The sequence below is a fragment of the Drosophila takahashii genome, chromosome 3R (genome assembly GCF_030179915.1).
Source record: "Drosophila takahashii strain IR98-3 E-12201 chromosome 3R, DtakHiC1v2, whole genome shotgun sequence".
Lineage (NCBI taxonomy): Eukaryota > Metazoa > Arthropoda > Insecta > Diptera > Drosophilidae > Drosophila > Drosophila takahashii.
The window spans coordinates 28,348,348-28,376,300 of NC_091681.1; the positions used below are offsets into that span (position 1 = coordinate 28,348,348).

General features: G+C 39.4%; 2 protein-coding genes across 4 annotated transcripts; both read left to right on the plus strand.

Moving 5' to 3' along the window:
- LOC108058745 (BUD13 homolog) lies at positions 1-1,943 on the plus strand. Its single transcript, XM_017143679.3, has one exon. The coding sequence runs from the start codon at positions 89-91 to the stop codon at positions 1,880-1,882; it is 1,794 nt and encodes a 597-aa protein (XP_016999168.2). The 5' UTR covers positions 1-88; the 3' UTR covers positions 1,883-1,943.
- A 384-nt stretch (positions 1,944-2,327) lies between these two features.
- Positions 2,328-27,764, plus strand: REPTOR (repressed by TOR). Of its 3 annotated transcripts, none has more exons than XM_017143515.3 (6): positions 2,328-2,468; positions 8,323-8,373; positions 22,380-24,457; positions 24,522-24,777; positions 24,853-24,978; positions 25,041-27,764. In XM_017143515.3, the coding sequence occupies exons 3-6, from the start codon at positions 22,481-22,483 to the stop codon at positions 25,148-25,150; spliced, it is 2,469 nt and encodes an 822-aa protein (XP_016999004.2). In that variant the 5' UTR covers positions 2,328-2,468; positions 8,323-8,373; positions 22,380-22,480; the 3' UTR covers positions 25,151-27,764. The 3 variants fall into 3 exon arrangements, with proteins under 3 accessions (XP_016999004.2, XP_016999002.2, XP_016999003.2); XM_017143513.3 differs by lacking the exon at positions 2,328-2,468 and adding an exon at positions 7,203-7,483; XM_017143514.3 differs by lacking the exons at positions 2,328-2,468; positions 8,323-8,373 and adding an exon at positions 12,452-13,582.
- Positions 27,765-27,953: the final 189 nt, after the last annotated feature.

A 27,953-nucleotide genomic window follows, 5' to 3' on the forward strand; every position in this document is an offset into this window, starting at 1 on the left:
TTCCATAGAATCAACAAACGGTCACGCTCACCCCAAAAACGTAAACAATTTCTTGTAATTGGCAATTTGCCGCTTTAATTAACCGAAAATGTCCATGCAAAAGGCCAAAATCATCGACCAGAAGGAGTACCTCAAGAAGTACCTATCCGGCGACAAGGAGAAGAAGAAGAAAAAGAAGGAGAAGCGGCACAAGAAGGGAGCGAAAGTGAAAATCATCGATGACGATGCCTACGAGAAGGATGACCACGAAATGGACGAGGATCTGCTGCTGGGCGGCGAGGATGCGCCCCAAATTGTGGGCGAGTACATCGAAGAGGATCCCAATGTGCGCAGCAAGTGGCGCAACATAGCCGTCAAGGACGAGATCAAGGAGGAGGAGTTGGAGCACCGGGAATCCTCGCCAGCAGCGCCCGCCGTTCGCATCAAACAGGAGCCCTTGGATGAGGAGCAGGAAATGTGGGGACGCAAGGCCACTGTGGTCAAGGTCAAGGACGAGTTCTCACCCCCCAGAATTAAGCAGGAGAAGCGCAGCAGCTCCAGGGATTTGAGTCCAGCGAGGTCCAGAAAGCCACCGAAACGTGAAAAGAGTCCCAACAGGAGGATCAATCAATCTCCTAGACGCCGTAGGGCGGATAGCTCGGATCAGAGTCCTCCCAGGAGGGCAAGAGATTCAGATCAATCGCCACAACGCAGAAAACGCAGGGATTCCGATCAGAGTCCTCCCAGAAAACGAAAAGAGAAGCAATCACCCACTAGAAGGAGAAGAGATTCCGATCAATCTCCGCCCAGACGTCGCAGAAGTAACTCCGATCAGAGTCCGCCCAGGAGACGTAGAGATAAGGATGCATCCTCGCCCAGAAGGAGAGGAGATTCCGATCAAAGCCCACCTAGAAGACGTAGGAAAGACTCGGACCAATCTCCAGTTCGCAAGCGAAGGGATTCCGACCAAAGCCCACCCAGAAGACGTAGAGATGATAAGCAATCGCCGCCAAGGAGGAGAAGGAACTCCGATCAAAGTCCTCCAAGACGACCAAAGGAGGAAGATCAATCTCCGCCCAGAAAACGAGACAAATCTCCACGCCGACGTCGCGACTCCGACCAAAGTCCGCCCAGAAACCGTAGATCCATCAGCAAGAGTCGCGAACAGAGCCCTGCTCCCCGAAATCGCTTCAGGGAGGAGAGAAAAAGCCGCTGGGCCAAGGCATCGCCAAGCAAATCAGCTTCGCCGCCGCCGACGCACAAGCCAAAATCGAGCAAGACGCTGGATGGCAAGAAGGCAGGCCTGCAGGATGCAAAATCCCTCAAAAAGGAAACCGACGAGCGGCGGCGACAAGAACACGAACTATTTGAGAAAATGTCCAGCGACATCTCCGGACGCGATGGAGCTGTCCAAGTGCGCAGCACTCGCAGGAAGGGACACAGGGCGCGGGAGGCAGCCGACGAGGATCCCGCCGAGCAGAGCCGCAAGGAGGAGCACGAGCAGAAGAAGAAGGCGCTGTACGACCGATGGGGCAAGGGCCTAAAGCAAATCGAGGACCAAAAGTCCCGACTCGAGGAGATGGCGCATGAAGCCTCCAAGCCGGTGGCTCGCTACGCCAACGACGAGGATCTGGACCGGCATCTTCGGGAGCAGGAGCACGCCGACGATCCGATGCTGGAGTACATGCGGCAAAAGCGCAAGAAACGCGATCAGCTGGACAACAAGCCGGTGATGCCCAAGTACGAGGGCAGCTTTCCGGAGAACCGCTTTGGCATCCGGCCAGGATATCGATGGGATGGTGTTGACCGGTCCAACGGCTACGAGCAGCGATGGTTCGACAAGCAGAACGAACGGCGGGCGGTGCAGGACGAGGCCTACAAGTACAGCGTGGAGGATATGTAAATGTTTCTAGGCGTTTTTTGTACACTTGTAGCAATAAAGACTTCACAACTGCCTGTAAAGAGCAAAAATGCAATTACAACTGCATTTATTTTAGCTTTTTGGTTGGGCTTAATGAGATTGCCATTTTATTTTGTGTATTTATTTGTCAATTTATTAAAAATTGTCAAAATATAATGTGTTCTTACATTATATGTTATCTTATAATTGTTGAATGGATGATAAACCTTATCAATCTTAATTAAATAATCATTTATTTACATTATTGTATTCAAAAGATGGTAATATATAATAATCCTCTTTAATTTATAATGAAAAATTTAAATCCAATGTTATCGATAAAACATTTTTGAACCGCGCGCCAAAATCTGTTCGCCACCTACAACACTGCTTGCGCGCGCGATGCAACCCTGTGTGTAGAATAGCAGAGCAAAAGCGAATCGAATAGTCTTCATCTACACCTGCGACCTGCTCGTCGCTCCCAAGAAATCGTTAAAAACCACCAATTAAACTGTGTAAATTGTGGAAAAGCCATTGTAATTAACAAGTTTAAGGCCTACGTCACCTTTTGGCCGTAAAACCTTATCGGGTAAGTGACGCTATCTGCTAGATGAGGGCATTCTAAAATTTTAGCTTTGTAAGCAATAGAGTATTATTGTGTATGTATGTAAATGGTGATTCTACTTTGCTTTGTTGCTGTTTTCGTTACAGCGAACAAAGCGTAACAAACTGTGTATGTGTGAGAGATTGGATGTGGGGGAGGGGAGAAGAGAGAATGCGTGCTGCCCCGCCCCCAATAATTAGCATAAAATGCTCTTAACCACAACAAAAACAACCGTTTGCATTATTCTGTCGAATTTTTTGGCTGTTTTAGCTGCTCTTTTGCCCTTCGTCTTCAACCGCAATTGTCGGTCAGCCGATGAAAAACCTGTTTGTTTGTTTGTTGCTGCTGCTGATTGTTGTGATTTTGTTGTTGCTGCTGCGCTGCAATTTGCTTGGTGCAAGCAAAATTGGCGCCAAAAGCTTTCCAGCTGCAGAAACGTGTAGGAAAAGTGGAAATGTATCATTCCAATCAGGCATTGGGCGCATGCACGCGCCTGTCTTTCGCCACAGCTTCCATCTCGCTCGCTCCCGTCGGGATGCAAATCCCGCAATCAGCATTCGCCCCGTCTCTTTCCCGTTGACACACATACACACTTCCGCACATCGCGTTCATTCATGACACTGCTATTTACTCCCTCTTTATCCTCCTCTCTTCCCCTCCCCCTCCTTCGATTTCTATTCCTTGTGTGCCATTTCGTTGTCTGTTTTTATTTTATTGCACTTTGCATTACTTGCAATTCATTAGATTATTATTTTAGCACTCTAACGGCTGTTACTTTGTTTACAAACGAAAATTTCCCTTATGTGTGCCAAAAGCAAAATAATCCATTTGAGTATTTACTCTTAACAATGTGCTATTTATTTAAATTTTCAAAAACTCTTGAGTCGACAAAATAAATAAATAACAAAGCACAATGTTCAATCTGATCTAAATACAAAATGTTGCACTTAACTTAGCTTACTAAATCGAATTTTTTTATTATTACGGCTTAAATTTAATGAATTTAAATATTTAAAAAAAGTTTACCAGTGTACTGACTGTACTATGGATTTCACGGTTTTAATTAAATTATAATTACAAGTTTCTCAATTTAATTTCCATTAAAGGGTGTAGCTAATTTCGATATTAAAATAAAATATTTATTGTGTTTGACCATGAAAAGTTCCTTCAACTTTTCGTAGGCATTTATTCTTGGATCTTCGGTGAATCAGATGGCTAGATCGGTCTTTGGTCGTCTTTGCCCCCACATTGCACATGGCCCCCAAAAGAGATTGGAGGAGAGCCAGAAGCTCAAGGCAGAGACACCCCAAAGACCTTCGATGGTCCCAAACCCACCCCCAAAAGCAAGCTCAACCCTTGTCCTTGTGCATTTCCTTGGCTTTTTCCTCCCATTTAGGGTGCTTCCAAGGACCCAGTGACATGTCATTGTAATGGCTTAGAAATTTACACGCATCTCATGCTGAGTGCGTGTGTTCCTGCACCCCTTACAATCCTGAGATCGATCCTCCCCCTTGGTCCACACTTCGAATCCGAATCCGAGGGGTTGATTTGTCTCCAGCACCGGGGAAAAATGATTCTTCTTTCTCTAAATACAAATTACTAATCAAAGGTTGACATTAAATTCGACCAAAATAGGATTTTAAACGAAACATAACATGGGTACATTAATGGGTATAAAAAGAGTAAAAAAATTACAATCTAATAAAGTATTTGTTTTCTACATTTTTTTCAGTGTGGAGTTTGGCACACTGATTCAGGGTCTTTTAAGCGTTTTTTAATTCCTTTACATGGTGGAACAACGCAGGGCGAAGTTATTCAAATTCCCTTTGTTTGAAGTCCTGCTGAATGGAAAGGGAATTTAATTTCGGTTGATTCATTGGAATTTCCTCAGCACCACGTGTTCGGATTTCGGGATTTCTAATGAGTCATAGAATGGGGTTGTTGCTAGGGAAGCTTCCGAGTGGAGGAACTCAAGCTGAAACTGGATTGCCAAGAAGAAATCTTCCAATCAGCTATTTTTCGATGGGAAAACTTCTTCACTTCCCTTCGATTTCATATTAATTCCTTAATTATTACCTCACCGACTTCAAGCTGGTAGAGAAACAGAAAGACCCGTAATACACCCCGCTAGGCCAACAAATAACCCGAGGAAAACAATGGAATTTTCATAATTTTTCTTGCCCATCTGGTTTTTCATCCTTTGTGAACCTTATCCTCTTAGAACAATGCTGGGTAAAAGCGCCCCGCTGGAAAAACTAGTTTCTCCGCTTTCCTTCGATCGGAAAACAGAAGGCAAATGCCTTGTAACCAGTTTTTGCTAATTTGTGCACACGTGCAAATCCTTAGACAAAGGATCCTTTGAAAGGAACTCGTTCCAGCCCCCTGCCCGAGGCAAAGAAAAAGAAAGTGTTAGGTTCAAAACGCCGCCGGCCACTGACACAGGAAATTAAGGTTAATTCATCAAAATTTTGGAAAAGTTTTCTTCAAGAAGATCAGAAAGGAAATTTCAGTTTCCTCAGATCATTTGTCATTCAGATAATTATATTCTTGTTATGACATCCAGGGTTCAGAGGACGGAGCATCAAGTGGTGTCGAGATGAGTCAGCATTATTGTGATCATAGAAGATTGGATAGTTATAAATGAGATTTTGAGCTGGGTTCAAGTGGCGTAGTTAAAGGCAAAAACGGGATCAACTGAGATTCTTAAAATATAAAAGGGTATTTACGAAGTGTAAAATACTTCGGATTAGAAAACAGTTGATCTATAAAACTAACAACTACACCTTTTCTTCGAATGAAATAAATTTCTCAACTTTTTAAATATACCAAGAACTGACCTTAGATGATCATCAATTGGGGATATCCATTTTCAACACTTCCTTTTGGATAACCCCTTGAAACTAGACCTTCTGCTCCAGCTTTGAACCATAAATCAAACGTCCTTTGTTCCACTAAGGTTGTTCTACTTACCGAACTGCTTACAGAACTTTGTAAGACAGACAATGGAGACGAACCAAAACAGGACCTATGAAGGAGACAACCCGCTGCCCTACATAAGCATGAAAAGCATACCGAGACTCTTTTTATTATTATTTGTTCGAATGCCAAATTTCAATTTCCAGTTTGCCTGCGAACAAAGCACACGCATATGGATCAAAGGACATTAACTTTGGTGTTTCGGGGGGATGCGAAGACATCTTGAAGAGATCTGCAATGGGTTCGAAACAATAAAAAATGGGACTGGAGCAGGACAATGATATGGTAGCGACTTAACTACCCTCGGTAGTTAAAGTTATGCTACTTTTATGTTTTCCCAATTTTTCACGATGGCAGTAAAAACAGTTCCGATTCTTTTCAATCTTCAGTTTTGTTTTGTTAGTACCTTAGGTGCGCTTTCCCCTTCCGGATTTTCTCTTCCTGTGGCCCATCATTTCAATAGAAATGTAAATAGGTAATTTTAATAATAATTGAAATGAGTTTTCCCGTAAGAAAAAAGCAATCGTATCGAAACGGAACTGAATGGATCTTCCCGGAGGGTTGCTGCAATCCATTTTAAGAAACTGCATGCGGCAACCCACAGTTAAGTATGTAATTTTCTGCCATCCATATGCAGATTCGGGGGATATAACAATTCAGGGGATCTTCGGTAAAGAAAATAGTTAAAGGGAAAAGGAGTGTGCAAGCTGCCACTGGCATCGATGATTTATAAACTGTTTTTTAATCGCCTGCTTCGCAGCTTGTCGCCAGAATTTCCATACGCATTTGAATTACTGTTTCGGCAAACAATTTCAATCGATGTATATAATTGAGCGTTAAAGAGAGTGGAAAATGCTAAACGAGGGAAATGCCAAGAGGGGGAACGAAACTGGAGAAGATTAAGTAGAAAGTGACTTTTCAAATACTCCAAACTGTACATAGGAGAAGTTAAACTAGTAATTAGTGGTAGAGTAAGAAAAGTTAACTACAAATTAAAGTAAATTTTTTTTTTATATAATGTCAAGTGTAAATAGAAAGTTAAGAGAAGTGACAGTAGGAAAAAACTACTATTACATTATTATATTATATCCCAGTAAATGACTAAATTCATATCATATCATAGTACCTTGCTTCCGTAAATTATGCCCAACTCTTTTCCTGTGAAACACAATTTTATTTCAGTTTTTATGAACTTTACTAATGGATTTCCCATTAAATCGTTTTCCTTGAAAATCATTTCTCCGGAAAGCTGTTGCTGCCCCCCTCAGCTCATAAAAATTGCAAGTTTTACTGTACTTTTTTTCGTTGATTTTCTATCCTTTTTTTTTTTGGGTTGCATATCCCCGGCATCTATAATTCAGCGGTGGGAGAAAACTTACTCACTCATTCATGGAAGGAAACTCCTTGCCACCAGCGCTTTTCCACCCCGCGTCGTTTGCTGGCTAAACAAAAAGTTAAATCGTCTAGGAAAAAAGTAAGCGAAGAAGAGAGTGGATTTGACGATATATTATCCTTGGTGGTTCGGGGTTACTTTTCGGCGGTCTTTCCACCCCCCAGCACACGGCGGTTATCTTCGCGTCTTGTGCCGGGATATTTCAGGATACCGCCTCTCTACTCTCCCGCATTTCGTTGGTGGAGGGTTCTTCGGGTTCCGCAACCTGAGACAAGAGCTACGGGGTCTCCTGATTCTGAATCCGATTCTGGTTCGACTCTCTAGGTATTCCGCCGCCAGAGACTGACACAGTTATCGAGTGCAATCCGGACAGGTCGGTTGTGTTTTGAAGTCCTCCTCGTTGTTCGTTGTTCGTCCTTCGCGTCGCGTCGCGTTCACCGGTTTGTTAGGTTCCCTCGGTCGCGTTTTTCGTTTTTTGTTGCCTAATCCTTAGGATCGAGTTATTCAAGCATTGCTTTTTAAGTCGAAGTCTTTGCCTTCAGCTTTACGGCGTTTTCCTTACGCATCGTTTGTTTTCGTTAATCGCATTTAGAGCCGTGTTTTTATAGGGAATTCCGTTTTAATCTTACAAGTAAGTGCACGGGGAAAAAGTTTTCATTTATTAGATGAATTTTATTTAAAATTAGTTATCTTAGAGAATGAAATATTTTCTTTCATTTAATTAAAATATTAAAATCATAGTAAAGGTATCTATCTATCTAAAGTTTTATAATATATACACTAATTTTATGTTTTGTTTTTAATCACTTTTTAAAAATGAAATATTTTTGATTATATATCCTAAACATTGCGGAATAGGAAGTGCTAAGTCTCTCCATTGACTTAGCATGACCTTATTACAATGATATACTCAAATGAAACCCGTGCAGATAGTCCTTTATTGTCGCTGTGTGGAAACGGAGTAAATCTGTGTCGGTATCTGTCGCCTTTAACCTTGTCAGTAGTCAAAGTGCTATCCATTAATTGCGCCAGGCAGATAGCAGCCGGCAATTTATTTATCTGCATATATGTCGTATATATACATTATACAGACACGATCCATGTCTCGCTGCCTTGTTGCTAAACTGCAAATACTTACACTCGACAGACAGAGTGCAACAATTTTATATCTGCCTGTCTGCAGTTCTCTTTGTTTCGCTTTGGATTTGTTATAATTTCAACAACTTCCGCATTGTCAAACATATAGCATTCATCCTATGTACACATACAAATGTTATATATATATATCAGCTATCGCCGACGTCGTCTGCAATCAATGAACCGAGTAACAAAAAGTTATCAATACAGAAAACTAAATATTCTCCCATTAGTCGCCGTTTAACTCATTTTGCACTTTGTACTTTCACCGTATAAATGCAAATTATATTTCGCTTTGATATTTAAATTCGTGTTCTTTGTTTCCATTTGCAGGTTGGCATTGAGCAAATTACATTTCGGACAATTGCAAAAGTAATTAGTGAGGTAAGTTTTGCGGAATTATACTCAGATTCTGGGGCTGATTATATGGGCATATGGGCAGGGTGAATTGTTGCTAAATAGTGCCTTTAAAACTAAATCTTAACCAAATATAATATTTTTAATGGTTTTTTACAACATTTTCATGTTAAATATATTTTTAATCCATAAATTCCTTAGACATTTCAATTTAGCAAAATTTTTATATTTAGACTTGAGCTTTGTCCAAGTTATATTTTTATTTTTCATCACGGTGACGTGCTATATTAGATAATGACAATTCCTAACCACGCTTCTCCACAAAAAAAAATGAGAATACAAGACAAGAAAACACAATAAATAAGTAAAGAGCAACCGATTGGCCCTGAACTTGACTTGAGTTGGTCTTTGGGAAAATAGAGTCAATGGTCTGGGTCTCTAGTATACCGCCAAAATAAATGCTTAGTTGCTGAAAGCAGCGTTGTCAGTCTTATTTTTGTATATATTTTTGTTATTATTTTTTTTTATCAGTTCGTTCCAAAGTTTGTTGTTGCTGTTGGGGCCAATGAACGAGAAGCTTGCAAATCAGCAAAAAAAAACTGAAAGAAAATGGGAAAAAAATTGTTTATACAAGCTAGCAAATTGCTAAATGCTTTCTCTATCACATGCAAAGTGCATGTGAGCGAGCGTTCTATTTAAGCGTGTTGAGGGAGGTAGCTCATAAAAAATCTTGAAAGTCTTGTGAAATCACGTTTAACAAACTGGAACGATTTCCGGTTAAATAGGATTATTACAGGCAAAGAAATTGTAAATAAATTTATAACATTACACTTATAATTCATTCTGTTTATTTAGGTATTTATGTTTATTTGCTTATACTTATAATTGTCAATCCGCCACAAACTGGGGTATTTATTTGATTCCATCCTTATCAAAGGTTTCCCGGAATATTGTGAAATTCGAATCCCTTTGTTTGAACAGCCCATCAAATTAGTGAGAATTATTAATTAAGCACAACACCGCCCACCGCCTGACAAAAAGGAAATTGGAAAATTTCTGGGGGTGCCCAAAACAAAAAAAAAACCCACACACGATTGTGATGGCCAAGAGAAGAGAGTGAAGAAATTTGCCATTGTTATTTAGCCCTCGAAACGAGGTGCCTCGTCTGGCGCCCCTTGTGCCAATTTCCATTTGATAAACATAAACAAATCGATACGCGTCACAACAACGTCTCTGACGGATGGGGGAGATCTGGAAGGACTGCATCAGTATATAGACTAACAAGCTTTGTGTACACACTCGCCGGCTGGCCCCCACAAAAAAAAAAGGAAAGAGAATGGATCCAGGGGGTGGTTTTTCCGGGTGGTGTTCCCCATGCTGTGCTGGAAAATTACGACGCAGAAATCGAGTCCAGAAGGATAAATCCTGTCTCTCCCATCTCGGCAATCCTCTCTTTTCGCCCACTTTGCCATGTCCTTGGCAGTCTGCGGTTGGCATTTTGTTGTGCTTCTGCTTATTCATAACAAAAACAACACTGAATGGCGAGAAAGCATTTCACCAGGAAGCTTAGGGAAAGGCTTAAAGCAAAGCTCTCGCCTCGGGCGTTGCCAGATGGTCACTAAAATGGGGATACGCAGACCCAAAATTAATTAATTAATTAGGTATTATTTATGCCTTGGGGTGCGCACTGAATTAGGAAAACTCTAGGCGAGCGGAAAATTCGCGCCTATGCATAAATAAGTCGGCTGTGGGGAAACGCCCATTGGAATCGACGACGAAGGGCAACGCCCACAGAAGGGAAAAAAAGAAAAGTTATTCAAGGTCTCCGAAGCTTTGCACTGCCTTGAACTTCGTCAAAGGGAAAGCGAAAGTGAAAGTGTGGAGCTTCGATCCAATGAAACCCGAATCGTAGCGCCCACGCATCCCTAAGGTACATACATACATATCTATACATACATATATCTAATCCAACTCTGTTACGTAGGCGGCTTCGGGTATCGGGAATATATTTTGTTAATACTCAAATGCCGGCGCCCACGTCCTTGAAAATCGTTTCACACGCCTCCCTTAACAGGAATACATACAATGGGGGTCAAACAAATATAACTTCTGTGATTGCTCAATTATTTAGAGTTAAATATTTAACATTTCGACTAGTCTGCAAGCTTAACTATCCACCATACTTAAGTCACAATAGTTTTATGTCATGTTAAAAAAAGAAATATTTATAAATAAGCATTAAAAGATTGTTACAGCTAACTGTTGCATTATCCTTAGCAGTCGCAAATGTCATAGTAGACCTTGAAGACAGGACCCCTGGACTCCTCCATGCTATTGCTTTGACCGGAGCTGTATATACAAACATAGAACAATGTCTGTTTTTTCTGTTGTGGGTGGTTGGGCGTTTGAAATAGCGTGGGATCGGGCTGTTATCCTTGTTGCTCCCTACGTATCCTTGGCGTCCCCTCTGCAAGTTGGGTCGCAATTTCATATTCAAGGACATGGTTGTGATTTGCTGCCACAGCAGCTACTGGCAAAACAACAAAAAACTCCGTGCGTCAGTTGGTTATTTTCCTTTCCGACAAGTATAATGTATCCCACGCCTGTCCATTAAATGTCGGTACAACTTAATTTAATCGAATTTGAAGACCCTTCTCGTTGCATAGTATCTCCATTGAGTGCTCTTACTTCCTTACTTTATCGTGGTCAAATTTTGTAATGAGATTTTAAGAATAACTTTTGTGTGTTCTTGAAAGTTACAAAAATAAATGGAAAGTCCTTGAAAAAATAAAATAAACATTAATAAAGGTTGTGCAGAGTTTGAGTGGTGCTTAGTGCTTATCTGAAGTTAAATTCAAATGAAACTGTAATAGATCAATAAATTCCTAGTATCCCATTATCACAAACAGAAGTATAAAACTGATCGGTATTCAATATAATATAAACAAAAACCTCGAAACCAGATAAGAGCGCAGTAAAATATATCCGCTGAAGGGTCAGTTTTCCCCGTTTTTAATGCCAGCTAAGCTCGACTCTGTATCGTATTACATTTTAATGGGCCATATTGCATCAGCTGAATATATCCGAGGAGTTCTAAAACAAATGGAACAAATCGAACCGATCTAAGAAAGAGCAAACAGTCAAAAGATATCTACAGAAATCAAAGTGATAGGCGATTCAGTACATGAATTGATATGGTTGTTTGCGCCATCTTGATTGTTTTTGTTATAAACAAACTAATAAAGATCGGGTGCAAAAATAAAATGCAACGTCAGCGAGAAAAAAACGCGCGCATTCTGCTTCTTTTTTTGCTTGCAATTTTACTTAGTTCTACAATTGGCAAAATACTTATAGTATTTTGTATTTTTTCGATTGCTGTAAACAAGTTTATTTTTACACTGGCGAAAAATAAAATCAAATCAAAATCAAAGCGCCAGACAATTTCATAACAAAAATTTGCATAAAAAAAGCCCCAACGAAAACAACAACAATGGCGAACGGAATGGGCAAGAAAAGGGAAAACAAGCAGAAGTAAACAACAAAAGTGACGTCAAAACATAGAGGAAGAGAGCGGAAAGAGAGTGTGGCGGCAAAGCTTTGTAAATAAATTTATTTAATAATCAAATGCAAAAAGCAGAAGAATAATAAAAACCAAAACAACAGACTGTACTCGAGCTTTTGGAGCCATCTACCCTCTTTCCATTCTTCCCCCGCTCTCTCTCCAAAATGGAAAAGTGGAAGTGAAAGAAGCAACAGACAGTGCTTACAAGTGTGAGTGGGAGAGATGGTGGGGGCATGCGCTTACGCCGCTCTCTCAAAAGCTTTTCTCCCCACACTGAAAGAAATCCAATTGTTTACATAAATTTTAATAATTTTTAAATCATTTTTAAAGAAGATAAAGGATACGTACAAATCATTCTCTTGTTTCCAAAAATATACAATCGATAAAACACCTTTTAGGTTTAATATCGAGTACTATTTTTTTCAGTGTTCCCTCTTCCAGCTGAACAATCAAAACAAAAGCGATTGGGGAGCTTTTGGCGCTCTGCTTTTTGGCTTTGTCGCCGAGCTTTGCACACTTTTTATCAATCGGTCAAGAACGTTTGACGAGCGCAGACCAACAAAAATAATCCAACAAAAAGCAAAAGACTCTAGAGAAGCAAGCCAGTGTATTGGTGAGCACAACCACACACACAAAGTGTGATAATCAAAATAAAAAGAATAATAAAAACAATTAGAGTGTACCGAAAAAATTTAAATCTATATGAAAGCTACAAAAATTACAGACTGTCATAATTTTGTTGAACACCTATAAAAACAAGTTATTTGAAATAACCGCATTTAACGAACTAGTTTCCGAGGCAACGAAAAACTATGCCCATTTGCATAAATAAATAAACCAACAAACATAAACGCTGCCAAACTTGACGAATGCGTTGGAATTTGTCTACCGAATAATACATATAGCGTACATATGTATACAAATTCTTATTAGAACCCCACACTCCACAAAAACCCCAGAGAGCGCCAAAAGCCCCCAAGTTTGGGCTCCGCTCTTCGGTTGGCTCTCTTCCATCGATCAGTTGTTCGCTTACCGCTCAGCTGCTCGGTTGAAACTTGGGAAATAAACCGCAAAATTGACAACAAACCGCGAATGACTTAAAGGCAGAAAAAGCAAACAAAGCTAATCACAATTTGTTGTAAATTTTTGCCATTAATTTAAAAAAAAGTTTCAGAAAACTTATTGAGTGCCAACCCGCCGTACGGAATAATTCAAATAATAAATTAAAAACGACTTTGTCGCCACTGATAAGATTTCTCCCCTTATCAAAATTCATATAAACTGAGTGTTTAGTTTGGTGTATGTGCGCTTTGGATGAGATATACTACAAATGTGCTTCATTATAAATAAATTTTCGTCTTAATCGCCACATGTGTGACCTAGTTAAAAAAACAACTCACACTCACGCATAAAATAACAATGAAATGTACATATAAACGTGGACCTCACCATGCATAATAATTAATAACGAAAACGAGGATGAGGAAAAATTAACCAAAAATACAATTTCAATTAATTTGTAAACACCGCGAGAGGGAAATGTTTAATCTGTGTGCATTTAATTGAAAATTTTCGAGGAAGTAATATAAAAACGCTTTTACAACAAATCAACACAGCATCATTTTCTGGCTTGTTTATACGCAACGAGGTGTAGAAAGGAAAGCAGCAGATAAGGTGGGTAAAAATATACATAAATGTAAAAAATGTTTAAAGATTTTTAATGTGACCTCCATAATCCACAAGGAAATACAAAATGAAAAAGTTTAAGCCAAACATTAAAAATGATGGGCTATCAAAATAAGCTTGCTGCCCTATAGAAGCGATTTCTTTGAGAATCATATAAAATGGTGATAAAAATAGGATAAAGAGAAATGCTAACCTGAATAAGGTGGGGAATTGTGTTAAAGAAATATACAAATCTTTAAAAAATCTTAACTGAATTGCAAAGATGACAGTGTATTCTCATCTAAAATGATGAAAAATGAAAAATGATTTATGATCATGTTTGATCCCACAGACGTAAATTCCTAAAAAAATATTTTTAGGATCATTAAAAGTATCCGACACAAATCTTGAAAGTTCACAACTTTCTTATGCTGGAATTACAATTTGTAAGTAGCCCTCATATCTGCGTTCTCTCCACTTTCCTAAGCCGACATACTGGTAATTTATGATCGCAGACCAATTAAAAAATTAACCCAAGACCGAAAAGGGGCTGCGTCAACACACACTCATTCCCCCTAATACAGAAACCGAAAACTTAAAAATCCAAATCTAGCCTGCCCTTTGAAATGTGAGACCCACAAATACGAAAAAAACTAAACCAAACCAAAACCAAGACAAACAAAACAACAAAAATGAGCAAAGCATAGCACATAAACCTATAAACATTTCGAGTTTTATTTATGTATCGAGCACACTGTATAGGCGGCTTGATAGCGGCTCAAGTTAAGCATTTCCTGTCGCGTCAACAGAATCTTTTGGGAATCAACCGAGTCCGAGTCCCCAAGGGGCCAGAAAATGTTGTGGGATACAAATATGAATCTTGTCAGGCATCGTTTTTTTCTTTTCGAGAGGTTTACTGGCTATTTTTTCCCCATTTGTGCAAATAATCAAAGGCAAACACACAGACACTTTCAAATGAAACAAAAGGAAATCAACAAAAACTTGCTGTGTATGGCAACAAAAAATTAAATTGAAATTGATTTCAATTTGAATTTTGTTCGTTGGGTTTGAGTTCAGTGTCAGTGCGAAAATTCAAGGTTGAAAACTGTTGGCTTCATAGAAGAAATAAAATAAAACAAATCCAAAAGCTTCAACACGTGAGAAGCGACGAAATAGTTGAGCCTAAACGGCAGCCATATGTTGGGTAAACTTCAGTGGAAAAACAGCAGAAAAGAAACCAAAAGCAATCCACTTACCCCTTATCTCAACTTGGAGCCAGTTTTTAAGTTTTCTGGGCGCCACAACATTACGTATACGCCATGCGTCCAGCTGCTACATCAGTTAATTGGATGCTGAACTTTCAGTTTGTGCCATCTTAACTTTGTCGATGGTTATAATACTTGCCCTGACTCAAGAGTTACGGTATCGATAAGAGTCATAAAGTAGGAAATACCTATTCGCTGGAAAATAACAAAAAAACCTAAAAATAAAAATTAGGGCAGAGCTGAGTGATTGTGTGAGTGATTAGAATGCTGATATTCCGTATACTTATATACAATCGAATTTAATGAAAGCCTTCGGTAAAGGTCATCATTGTACTTTAAAAAAATAAGCAATAAAAGTAATTATAACTTTTTCCATTAAATTTTTTAGTAATTTAAAAGCTAATCTTCATTTTTTCCGATATTTAGTTATACTTTTTTTCTAAAATTCCCCTTTAATACTATCAATAGCCTTATAGAATCACAAAGCTAACTGTCAGTTAATGTGTTTATCATAACTGGTTCTAATCACTTAGCATAAATATGTATATAATTTAATTATTTACTCATTGTAGATGTCATAATTAATTTACATGTTGTCGAAAAAGCAGAATATTGGCTTGCTCTTACATTAAGTAAATGCTAATAGGTATAGTGGATGATCTATCAAACTGGTGATATTGCATCATGATCTTGATTTCCCATTAAACGAGCTAAACTTTGTATTCAATTTTATTTATTTGTTTATATTCCAATCAATTTGTTTGAAACAGATTTTTACATATTATTATTTGTTCAAAATGCCGACTATATACTCTATATACGGTCATTTGCTTTTGCCGGCCTTCAACTTTCTTTGTTGCCGCTGGGAGGAGATTTTTGTGATCTTTCCAGAGGCTGTTCCGCGGATGCCGTCCATTAAGCAAACTTGTTTGCTTTTCTTTGAAATTTCTTTAGCAAAAATATTAAAGCACAGATATACAAATTTATATCAATTGTTGTTGTCGCTGTCTCCTGATTTTTTAAGTGCCCGTGATTCATAAGTGTTTAATTTTACTCAGTGCTTATAAACACACCCTATTTTTTTGGGTCAGTTTGTGAAAGGGACGATTCTATTTGGGTAGCACAAAAATATGCCATGCGGGGGCGTTAGCTTCCTGAAACGAAATTTGTTTTCATTTGGTCGCAGAACAAAAACATACGTTTGCCATCTTTTGTGTTGGTTTATCTCCTCATTTGCGGCTGCTCGATAAGATAAGATTCGCCATCCATGCCACCCCTAAAAAAGTTAGGGGACAGCTCTAAATTTGCAAGTGCCTGACCCATTGAGCGTATAGCCTTATCAGTGGCTCATTGTCGTCTCTGACGGCACGCGGCTTTTGGCTGATAAGAGGCGGAGTCAAATGGGGGACAGCTGACGGGCCAGACGCCTCTGGAGGGTCTGCTCTCTGGTCACTCGATAAGGAGGCGCGGGAACCGAATCGCTCCGTCGGCTCACGTGTTCCTGTCTCCTCCCCGAATTGAGTCAACGCCACCAGGCGCGATTATTCGAACCCTTTGAAATGCATCGCTATTTGTCTAGTCGTCTACAGACTTATCGGACTTGAAAGCTACAGACTCAGTCACGATTCCTATTGATTTCTATTCAGCAAGAGTGGCAGTAGCATCTTCTGTTTGTTTAAGTATTCAGACTTGTGCTAATTTCTTTTTGTGCTGCTAAATCGATATAAATTGATTTTAATTATTTATCTATTAGCGAATCGGTGGGGAAGCAAACATGTTATACTGTGTTCGATTGGTTCGCTTCGCAGGGGTTTGTGGGCGTCTGACGATCGGGCTTGGGGGAGTAGAGGCATTTTTGGAATTTCCATTGCGAAAGTATTGTATTGATTACTTAAAAGTGCCAAATCAATAATCATATTTTTAAATCAACAAGTAAAACAAAAAAGGAACAAGAAATGTGCATTATATACCACACCGCCCATTGAGCCTTTCTGTGCGATTCTCAAAGTGTACGCTAAGGCACTTTGAAGACATTTTCTGTAGCAAATTGCTGAAAAGCGAATTCCGATCTTCCTTGGGCTTCAAAGTTCATGGAGGTTCAAGCATTTTTCAACCTTTCTATGCGATTCTCAAAGTCTTAGCTAAACTATGGAAATTTAGTTTTAAATGCAAATTGATACGATTCTTATATACTAACCTAGATCTCTCACCTCCAACGACTATATATATTCACTTCCCTGAGTTCGCTGATCGATGCCTTGCCCCGCTCTTCCTCTTTCAATCAATACAACAATTTACAATTTGCGTCAGCTGTTTGTATAAGAAGTATAAAGTATAAAACAAAAAGCAAAACAAAAACCGAACGCGACAGAGCGTGTTATATCATCAATTGCCAGACATTCGCTATGCTATGCTAAACATTCCGGCATATGAATACTAAATAAACGGTAGAATCGAATAGCTAATACCTAGCATGCTAACATTTTGAACACTGAAAAAAATGCTATATAAGTTTAAAATTCAATATAAAACAAGAAAGGAAGCTACCTTCGGCCAGCCGAAGCTTATATACCCTTGTAGATAAAAGAATACTTACTCGGTGCAGTTCCAGGGATTCCAGATTCAGCGTTTCGATTTATTTCAATTTTGTTTTTAAGTAGTCAAGAATCAAAACGCCTACTTCCTACAAAGTTACAATGAATTTTCTTATATTTGTTTGGGAGCCTTAAGATATAGTGGTCCGATCCGGCTGGCTCCGACATATGTACTACCTGCAATAGAAAGAAGACCTTCGGGAAAGTTTCATCGCGATAGCTTTAAAACTGAGAGACTAGTTCGCATAGAAACGGACAGACGGACAGACGGACAGACGGACAGACAGACATGGCTAGATAGACTCGGCTATTGGTGCTGATCAAGAATATATATACTTTATGTGGTCGGAAACGTCTCCTTCACTGCGTTGCAAACATCTGACTGAAATTATAATACCCTCTACAAGGGTATAAAAATACTAAGGTTACCCATTTAAAATACAGTTGATTCTCGGTGACACTTTCAATTTAAACCATTTAGAAATTTGAATGTAAAAATCATTACCATTTTTTTTCTGTGTACCTTCCTATTTATTTTTGTGAGCCCCCTTCTAAACGGGGGCACTATAAATAAGTCGAAGGAACTTGCACTTGGCTCTGTGGCTACCTCAACATAAATTTGTTTATCAGTGTGTGGGTGTTTTCGTTGTGGTATGGGTGCTCTTCCTTATGAGTGTGGGTGCATGCAAAAATTGCGTGTTCCTAAAATTAGAGCAAAGTGTGAGCCATAACACAGAGACAAAGGTAAAAGTGACTTGCACAAATTGCAAAACAAAGAAATGGCTATAGAAGCAGCGTATTTAAGATTTTCACAAGGGGTTTCGTTGTTGCAAGGTAATTAAGATTAGAAATTGTATTTTCATCAACCTCTGTCCTCAGTATGAAGTTTGAAACTAAAAATCCCGTCAGTATTTGTATTTGTTCAGTTTTTTGGGACTACTTCTAAAGAGGTCTTATAAACCCCTTTTCAGTACGCCACTGTGAAAGAAGACTTTTGCCAGAAAGAAATGGAAAATCAAAGTGAAAGAGAGGGGCCGAGTGGGAAAAAACTGCATGCAGTCCGAACATGTGACGGTTGATGACGAATGTTGACGAAAACAAAGCCGAGAACGAAAAGTGGGAAAGGGGGCTGATGGAAATTATAGAGCACCTAGCCCCCAACACCCCTCATCAATGATTGACCACTGCCACTGACCCATTGATAATGCGGAACGGAAGTTGCTCCCGATCAGCGGCTCTTACTCTTTTTGCCTTTGTTTTTATTTTAATTTTAAATTATTGCTTTTGTTATGAGAGCTAGACCGCGTTTTAAACTAAGTAATACGTCTCCCACTATGAAGTATTGATAATGCAAACGTGTCGAGCTCGCCTGTTCTAAAATAATCTCAATATAGATATAATTGCAAATATAAGTAAAATAGAAAGTGGGAAAATAAATATTTGTAGATTCTCTATCAAGAATTTAATCACTGAACTTAAATTAAAACACGATTTAATTTTTAAGCAAATAGAAAATAATAGCAAAATTGCATCTGTTATAAGAAATCCTTTCATATAAAAATATTTAAATGATTTGGAACCAATAAAACATTTTATTACTCATACGTAAATTGACACATTTTGTTAAACGTGGCGTATGAGTAATTTTTATAAGATCTCAAGATATTTGCAGACATGATCCTTCCTTTCGCAAGAATTCCATTTCCTCATCTGTCTTTCTTGGACTTGTGTTCCCCAATCGTGCAAATATGCCCTAAGAACGCTCTACACTTTCATATGTATATGCATGTATGTATGTATGTATATAGCGCAATCAACAAGCACATGAAATCCCCCACTCACACTGGCGTATAGATTTCTAGTATAAATTCTGGCGAAATGTAAAAGCTTCCATTTTGTTATTGTAAGCCAGCAACAACAAAAACGACAACAGACAAAACTCGTCAGTCAAGCAAAGCTACAAAAAGCTTAATATTATATTATATACCCAACACAAACACTACATACACACACGCCTATATAAATAAGTAAAGTCTACGAAGATGGCGACAAAAGCAAATAGACGGAAAACATATGTTGCTCAGATCCAGAGTAAAAGAGAGTATAAAAAGCGCCCACGCTCTCGCCAAAGCTTTATTTTTTATTTACAAGCGTCGCGTTTTGTTTACAACTCTACAGCTTATTTCCCTGTATGGGTGAGTGGAAAACAAAGGCAACTCTGCGATAAATTATACATTCAAAACAAAATATAAAAAATAAACAGTTTTGACCTTGGGTTGGCTTAAAATTCGTGTGCTCTCTCGTTGCTTTCTCTCTTTGGCGCGGCTCTCTTCCACTTAATTTGTTGATAGCAGCCACGCTAACAGTTTATTTTATATATATTTTTTTTAGTTAGCTTTCCTTAATAATTGTTATCATTGTTGCATTATTTCATCGTGTGTTGAAATAAGCCGGAACGACGAAGCGACCGACCCGTGCATGTGTTTCTAATACCGCTGAATTTTATTTTAATTTGGATTTCTTTTTATTTTCATTTCGCTTTCGTTATCCGGAATTAGTCACATAACGTGCATATTGGTCACGCCTGGTACTGGAGATTTGTACTTTACCCCCTACTAGAATTGCCTTCCAAATGCTCTTCACGTGCATCCCACTCGGTTTTAATTAGTTTACTTTGGCTGTACAGATACAGTACAAACTCCCTAATAATAACCAGTAAGAACTATTAAAAAAGGTATTTTTATATCAAATAGACAAACTTAAGATCCAGTTCTTTTAAAAAAAGGTGGTATATGTTCATTGTCTGTTCTATCCAATTAAAACTAATCTTTGTGACTAAAACAAAAAAAAAAAATTTTAAAGTTTCTTTCAGAAATCAACGCAAGAAAAGATACACTTTGTTGTAAATTGTAGTACTTATTCGTATTTACTTTGCTCCGATCACTCGGTCTTCTGCCTACGATATCAGATGCTTTGGATCAGATGTTCGTCGGCTGCCCCCTTTTCACTGGCGTTTCTCCCCACCAAACATTTTGCGTTCATTAACTCGCGGTATCTGTGTGCGTGGGGAATTTTTTAATAGTATTATTCATTATATAGAAATTTCTGTTTATCTTTTATTGTGTTTGCTCGTCCTCTTCACTTTTTCGTGCGATTCCACTTGGGGCTCTTTCTGGTTTTTTTTCGGCAGCCAATCTGTAATAAATTCTTTTTTATTTGCCCCTTCGCGTCTATTTTCATGTTTGATACTCGGTTTGGCGAGTATATAGTATATAATATACATATAAGCGCCCCATTCGGGTTTCGGTTCCTATGTTTTGGTGTTTGGTTCGGTTTGGTTTGGTCGGTTCTCGGTTGTTGTTTTTTATTGTTTGGCCTTCAACGCGTTCAGCTACCTTTGACGAATATTAAACAATTTCAAGAGGAAACAGCAATAATGTAAAGAAACCAGAGATACAAGCATATCACTTAGCAAAAGTAGAATTTGGTCTGGGCTTGAGTCTGTGTTTGCCTTGTATATCGAGTGGCTTCCCACTCCACATCCCGCCCCCTTTACCATCTGTATAAAACTGTTGGTTTCTACAGTACACATCGTGTGACCTTCACGTCTTGGGACCGGGCATTACAAAGTTCAAATCGAATCTACCACATTGGCTAATGTAAAACGGGGGACCTTATCATCTGGAATGTGTCACTTATCGGCTGTAATGGATGAAAGATAAGCCAATCAGAGGGATCAAAATAGAGTTCGTTGTGGGTCGATATACTATTAAATAATGTGCGGAATACGCTCAATAAAAATGGTCAAAACTTTTCCGGCCCACCTTTAATTCAAATGTACCTCCTCAAGGCCATTTCCTCGAATTTTCCATAATGAACGGCGCAAATTGTGCCAAATCCCTTATACTAGATGCACTTTTCGTTCCTGATTTATGAACATTAAATGGAAAACGAGAATGTTGTATTTCATTTGTAAACAAACTAATTAATATTTATTATCGAGCCACAAAATGGAAAACAACAATAGCAGGTTCCGCCCCCTGAGGCCTTTCACCTGATCGAGAAGTGGTATAGGTTGAAAGAATCGAATCAAACCCGAAAATGGCTTACTAATTTTGCACAAAGTTTTGCCATTTCGATCCATTATTGTTTTGCTATTTTTTCTTTTCTTGCCAGTTCCATTTCTTGTTTTGAAGAGCAAAACAAAAGTGTTGGTGATTTCTTTTTGCTTTCAAAATTTTGTTGTTTGCCAAATCAGTAAAAAAATGTAGGCGAGAGGAGGTACAAAGAGGGGGCCTATCATTGTTGTTTCTTCTACCTTTCGGCTAGCCTTAAAATAGGCGATAACCATAACAATAACAAACTTTGAATAGTGTTGAGTTGGCTCTTGGATTTGCAAATTCTTCAGATTGCGTTTATCTGTAAGGTTTTCAGTCGTACAGCAAGTTGTTTTGATAGTTTATAAGCAAGGGAGATTAGGCGAATGAATAGAATGAGATATTGAATAGGGAAAGTTACAGTTTCCAAGAAAACTAACTAACTAAACATAACTAGCCCTGCGGGTAAATACAATTACCATTCCCCGTGATAATTTATGTAGATATTTTTATCTACCCAATCACGTGTTGGGGCCGGCAACTTATGAACACGTGAGACCATCAATTATAGTCTTGCCTTGGTTTTAGCTCGGGTTAAAGCATTGGTTCCGGCTAGATAACAGCTGCAAGAGTACTTAGCATAAATGCCACTACTATCGGAATTGGGCTGAACGTAAAATGTCTCAATAGATTGCCATAACTAGTCAATGAGATTGGAATTGAGAATGCTGGCTGCCGCCAAGGTTGTCTGGCCATTATTAAAGTCATAATATATTCGTTTAATGAGCTCCGTCTCTGTTTTGCACTGCAACTGGTCTGATTCTTGTTTTTTTTATTTACCTACTTCCAGATACTACTGCAAGACAACATCGGGCCTGTGCGCCCATCTAGAGAAGGAGAGGGAGAAGTAGCTATAATCACAGAGCAGAGCGGGATTACCCGCGAGATACAATGACAGAGAATCAGCTGTATCCCATGTCATCGGAATTCTTTGACACCGGCTCGAACAGCAGCAACAACACACTCAAATACGATCTGTATTCGCTGGGCTCCACCGTTGTGGGTGCGGCCCTGCCCACGCTGACCATTAACACGGGCTATGGTCACAGCAGCAGCAGCAGCAGCAACAATAATAACAATAACAACAGCAGTAGTCACAGCAGCAGCAGTAGCAGCAACTGCTCCACCAGCACCACAAATACCTGTAATGTAATGCTAAGTACAACGGCCATAACAATACCACGCAGCAGCAACCACAACCAGAATCATCATCATCCGTACCAGCAGTCGGATTTGCAAACACCGCGCCATCATCCCAGTCCTATACACACATTGCCCAGCATGACCCACCAGCAACACCACCTTCAGCAGCAGCAGCAGCAACAGCAGCAGCAACACCACAACCAACAGCAGCAGCAGCAACAACAGGACCAGCTGCAACAATCGCATTTGGCATTGGGGGAGCTCTCGGACTTTGGTCTGGATGCACTGGATGCCGCTTCCCTTTCACCCACTCTGCTGCAGGATGTCAGCCTGAGTGCAGCCTCTCCGCTGAACTCCACCCTCTACAACGGCAACACCAGTGGAGGAGGAGCAGGTAGCAGCAATGGTGGCTACTTTCCACCAGATATGTCGCACAGCCTCAGCCTAAATGTAGTCAGCGAGCAGGTGTTGCTCCAGGAGGCTGTTGCCCAGAATGAGTTGCTCTACGAGATGACACCCAACTCGAATGCCATGTGGAGTGATATCAGCAGTGCCATTATCCATACCAAACACGAGCCATTCAGCCTGGACGATGACTACATCTTTCCCAACGACAAGGCCGAGATCCAGGCGGCCGATCTTTCCGATCTAAATGGTGGCGACTTCCTGGATGTCATTGGAAACATTGAGGATTTCTTGCCGCAGACCACAGTCTCTCAAAGTGTCAACTTCCTGCTGTCGCCGCAGACCCAAGGACAGGATGCCCTGGTGGCGCCGCCCATGGAACTTTTGCAGCAGCAGCAGCAGCAGCAAAATCAGCAGCAACTGCAGGTTGGCAGTCTGCCACAACTGCAAACGCTGCTCACGCTAACCCAACAACAGCAACACTCGAACAGTTCCTCCACTAGTCCGTATGAGATCTACCACAGCACTCCCCAGAAGCCGCAGCAACAGCAGCTGTCCGCCAGCTTCTCGCCGGGCAGCCAGGCTTCTCAGTCGCCACTGACCCCACCGCCACCACCGCACGCCAATCGACCTCAGTACCAGATGGTAAAGTCGCGCAACATGCAGGAACTGATCAAGAAGGGCTTTCCCATGTCCTCGCCGCCGGAGCGCTCGATCCTCAGCCAGTCTGCTGCGTTGAGTCCGGGCGGTAGCAGTGGATTTGGCAGCTCGGTGTCCGGAAACAGTACAACCACCAGTAACCAGACACCCGGATCAGCCGTGCGCAAGTCCTTTGGCTACCAGAGTGCCGTGGAGAACTCCCAGCTGAGTCGCCTCAGCTCGTCGGCCCCCACGCACCTGGGACTGGAGCACATCTGGATGCGGCGAGAGCCACGACAGCATTTACTCTCAACCGGCTCGCTGGCCGAGGCCGAGAGCTTCTCCTCGCTGAGCACGGGCAGTGTTTTGTCCCCGGATGGCATTGACTTTTCGCAGGACGACGAGGATGACAATTCGAGCGAGAACAGTGACAACTACGACGATTTCAGCAGCGATAATGGTCTATCTGGGGATGAGGATGAGACGCGCACCTCGACACCGAATCATTTGTCCAGCAAGGGCAAAGAGCGGTTCTTCTGGCAGTACAATGTCCAGGCCAAGGGGCCCAAGGGCAAGAGGCTGGTCTTCCAATCGAAGCTCGAGGATCCGCATGTGCTGAACGAGGTGACGGACCCCGTCTTCAGTCCCACTTGCTCCGTGCGTGGCATCAAGGTGTACAAGGTAAATATAATGATTTAAAATTGAAAAATTTATATATCTAACACTTTATATTTTTCTCTTACAGCACAGTGGAAAGGCCCGCAAGGGCGATGGCAACGACCTGACTCCCAATGCCAGAAAGCTGCATAATATTGGCAAGGAATTGGACAAGCTGAGCCGCACCATCAACGACATGACGCCAGTTTCCGAGCTGCCCTTCAATGTGCGCCCAAAGTCGCGCAAGGAGAAGAACAAGCTGGCCTCACGTGCCTGTCGCCTGAAGAAGAAGGCCCAGCATGAGGCCAACAAAATAAAGCTTTTCGGCCTTGAAATTGAACACAGTAAGTCGATATGCCTAAATGTTTTCTTTAAATAACAGAAAAACATATGCTAATCCAATATTTTTCGTTCTCCAGAGCGCCTCATCAATGGCATAGCCGAATTAAAGCAGGCCTTGGTCGTGAAGCATCGCACCAAGAATGTGGGCGAATCAACCGAGGAGGTTGATCAACAAATTGCACGCATTTATGCCACCGCCTCTTGTAAGTGAAATTGATCCATCCATCTTGAACCGAAATAATTGTAATTTTCTTTACTTTTGCAGCTGGAATCCGCATCGCAGGCGGTTCAACGGATTTCGTGAACAAGGTTCTGGAAAATATGCGCGGCGGCATGCCGAACGGAGGCCTCGAGGAGCTGCGTAAATCGTCGTAGACCAAATACAGAATATCTAAAGCTAACGAACCGCCCATCAAGATTAGTTTTAACAAGTTTAGAGCCACATAGGAGACCCAAGAACAGCACCAACCAGCCACCAACAACTGAAACCCATTCTACGACAGGATTACAATTGGATTTAAATTGGAATCGCTCTGAATAGGGAAAACATTTTCTTGACATCGGAATTACTCGAGAAAATCCTTGCTGAACCTCCATCCCTCCTTAAGACACAACGATCTGTTACATTGTTCTGCATGAGTGATATAATATTGATAACCGAGATATAACTGTGATTTAAAGAGCCTGGGCTTTGTATGTTTTCTATGGCAGAAAATAGAAGAGAATATTTTTTACTTTTTCGCGACCACACCGAAACCGGAAAGCCAGAGCCAAACAAACGTAAGAAAAGAAAAACGAAATTCCTTTTGAAAATGCAACATTAACAAATCGAAAGAAACAAAACAAAAAACGTAAAGAAAGAGGCAACCACAAAACAAAACTGAAAAGAAAATGTGTAAAAATACAAAATTTTGTTTAGCTGTTAAGATTGTTAAGAAACGACGGAGTGTTAGAGATGAGCAAGTGAATTTTGTAGGACTTTGCTACCAGTTTTACCTGCTTAACGAATAAGGGTTTGAATTCATTTGATTCGATTGGAAAAGAAATTATCTGGAATGCTAAAAATCATTTTAAAATAAGTTATATACAACTGCGATTTATCTGTTTAAGTTTTAAATGCTATATTAACGCTGTATAATTTGGTTCAATGTTTTAGCCATAAGTTTTTACATTTAACTCAATGTGGAGAGAGAGCTTTTATTTAGAACATATATACCTACATATTACATTTATCGGTAATCCTAGTTGTTTTGGCCCTCATCCAATATATATTTTATGGTCCTAGGTTGTCGTTTTTAAGTTTTTCATTTTGTTAAAGAAAGTTTGATTGTTTCCAAAAAAGAATGTTTTGCGAAACTTGATTAATTTACTTAAATGCTATAACTATCTATACATACATGCGTGGTGATATAATTTTAATTTTTCTTTTATGCTTTTATTTCTTGATGTTAAATGTAGGATTCAATATGTCTAAACTCTATTACTGACAAAAAATTAATTTTAAGTTTTTCTATTATCCATACGATTTGCTTATGAAATACCTTCAATATAAATTATAATTTATTAATTTTAGGCACACATGAAAACATTTTCAAGGCTTCAGATTTACTTTTCACTTGCGGGCTACTCCAAAAAAAAAAATATAAGAAAAACACCAAACAAAAAGTAATTCAACTTTGAGTTTTATTCTAATTTGCATTATCGAAATGAATATTTTTGCTCTGCTTCGATGCTAATTTTGTGATATTTGTATTCAAATTTTCTTTGTTGTGTAGTTCTTTGGGGCGGGCTCCTTCTCTTTTGGGTTATTTTTTCCAATTACTATTACTATTTGTAGCCTTCCTTACTGCTATTTGTTGCTTAACGTGTTGTGTTCAATTGATATCAAAAGAATTAACTTTCGAAAGAAAAACTACATTCTAACTGAGGGAAACAGAAACAGATCGAGAATGAGAACGAAAATACAAATTATAAAAGTGATTCAAGTTAAAAACTTAGAACTTAGGTACTCGTATCACCCACAGCGATGAACACGTGGACATAACAAATTGTAGTTGTTAATCTAGGCTTAAACAAATATAATAAAAACCGATTGAGCGCACATAAATTATAATTCAACACACAAAATTGGCCATCAGTTTTAGGGTTTTCAAATTCATGTCTTGGGAGCTTAACCTCATTACATAAGTGATAAGAATTCAAAATTACAATTTAGACTTTTAGAAAAACATCGGGCAAGCGGAAACCCCATATATACACTCACACAAAGTACAAGCGCAAGCAAAAATACAGAATATGCATGGTCTATGCATATATCATAATTAAGTCAGGTTGCTAAGGTTTTAGGTTGGCTTTGTGTAGAAAGTACAGAGTAAAGCAAACAGAATTCAAAGCGAAGCAGCATTGAAATAAGCACGACAGTTCCTCAGTGTTTAATATTGTATAATTAACATATTAAATATATATTTAAAACAAAAAATGTATGCCTAAATGTTACGGATATTGTAAATGTGTGTGCTTTATATAAATGTGCTTCAGAGAAAACAACTTTTATATACATAACGAAACTAAGCAAACTACCTCAAAACACGTTGGAAAAGAAGTTCAAGTTTCATATTCGATAGAGAAGCAGAAAAATTACAATTTGAAAAGTAAATATAATTTATAAAAATATATAAAAACCAAGAGCCTGATTCATGTGTCCATTTAAAGCATATAAATATCTATATTAATAACAGTGCATAATTATGTATTTTCAAAATCTTTAAAATTAGGTATGATACGACAAAAAAAATAAAAATTAGATAGTTCACCAAGTCCAATAGTTGAAGGGCTTGATGAAGCTGCGGAGATCAAACAACGAAATTCTGAAGTCCTCTGCATTACCAGAACCAAACATTACAAAAAAATTCAAAACTATTTGAAATGTCCAAAATGGATCAATTGAAATAAAACCAGAATATGAATAAACAATGAAAAAACAAAACAACTGTGTTGAAAATTAAAAATTTTGTATGCATTAAGCAAAAATTGAAGAAACGTGAAAACATAACTATTATGTCTAAATAAACACACGTCAGATGTATGCACGTCAAAGGAAAACAATTGTCTATATATTACAATTACAAAATACATACCAAATTGAATACATATTGATGAAATATAATAAATAATGGCG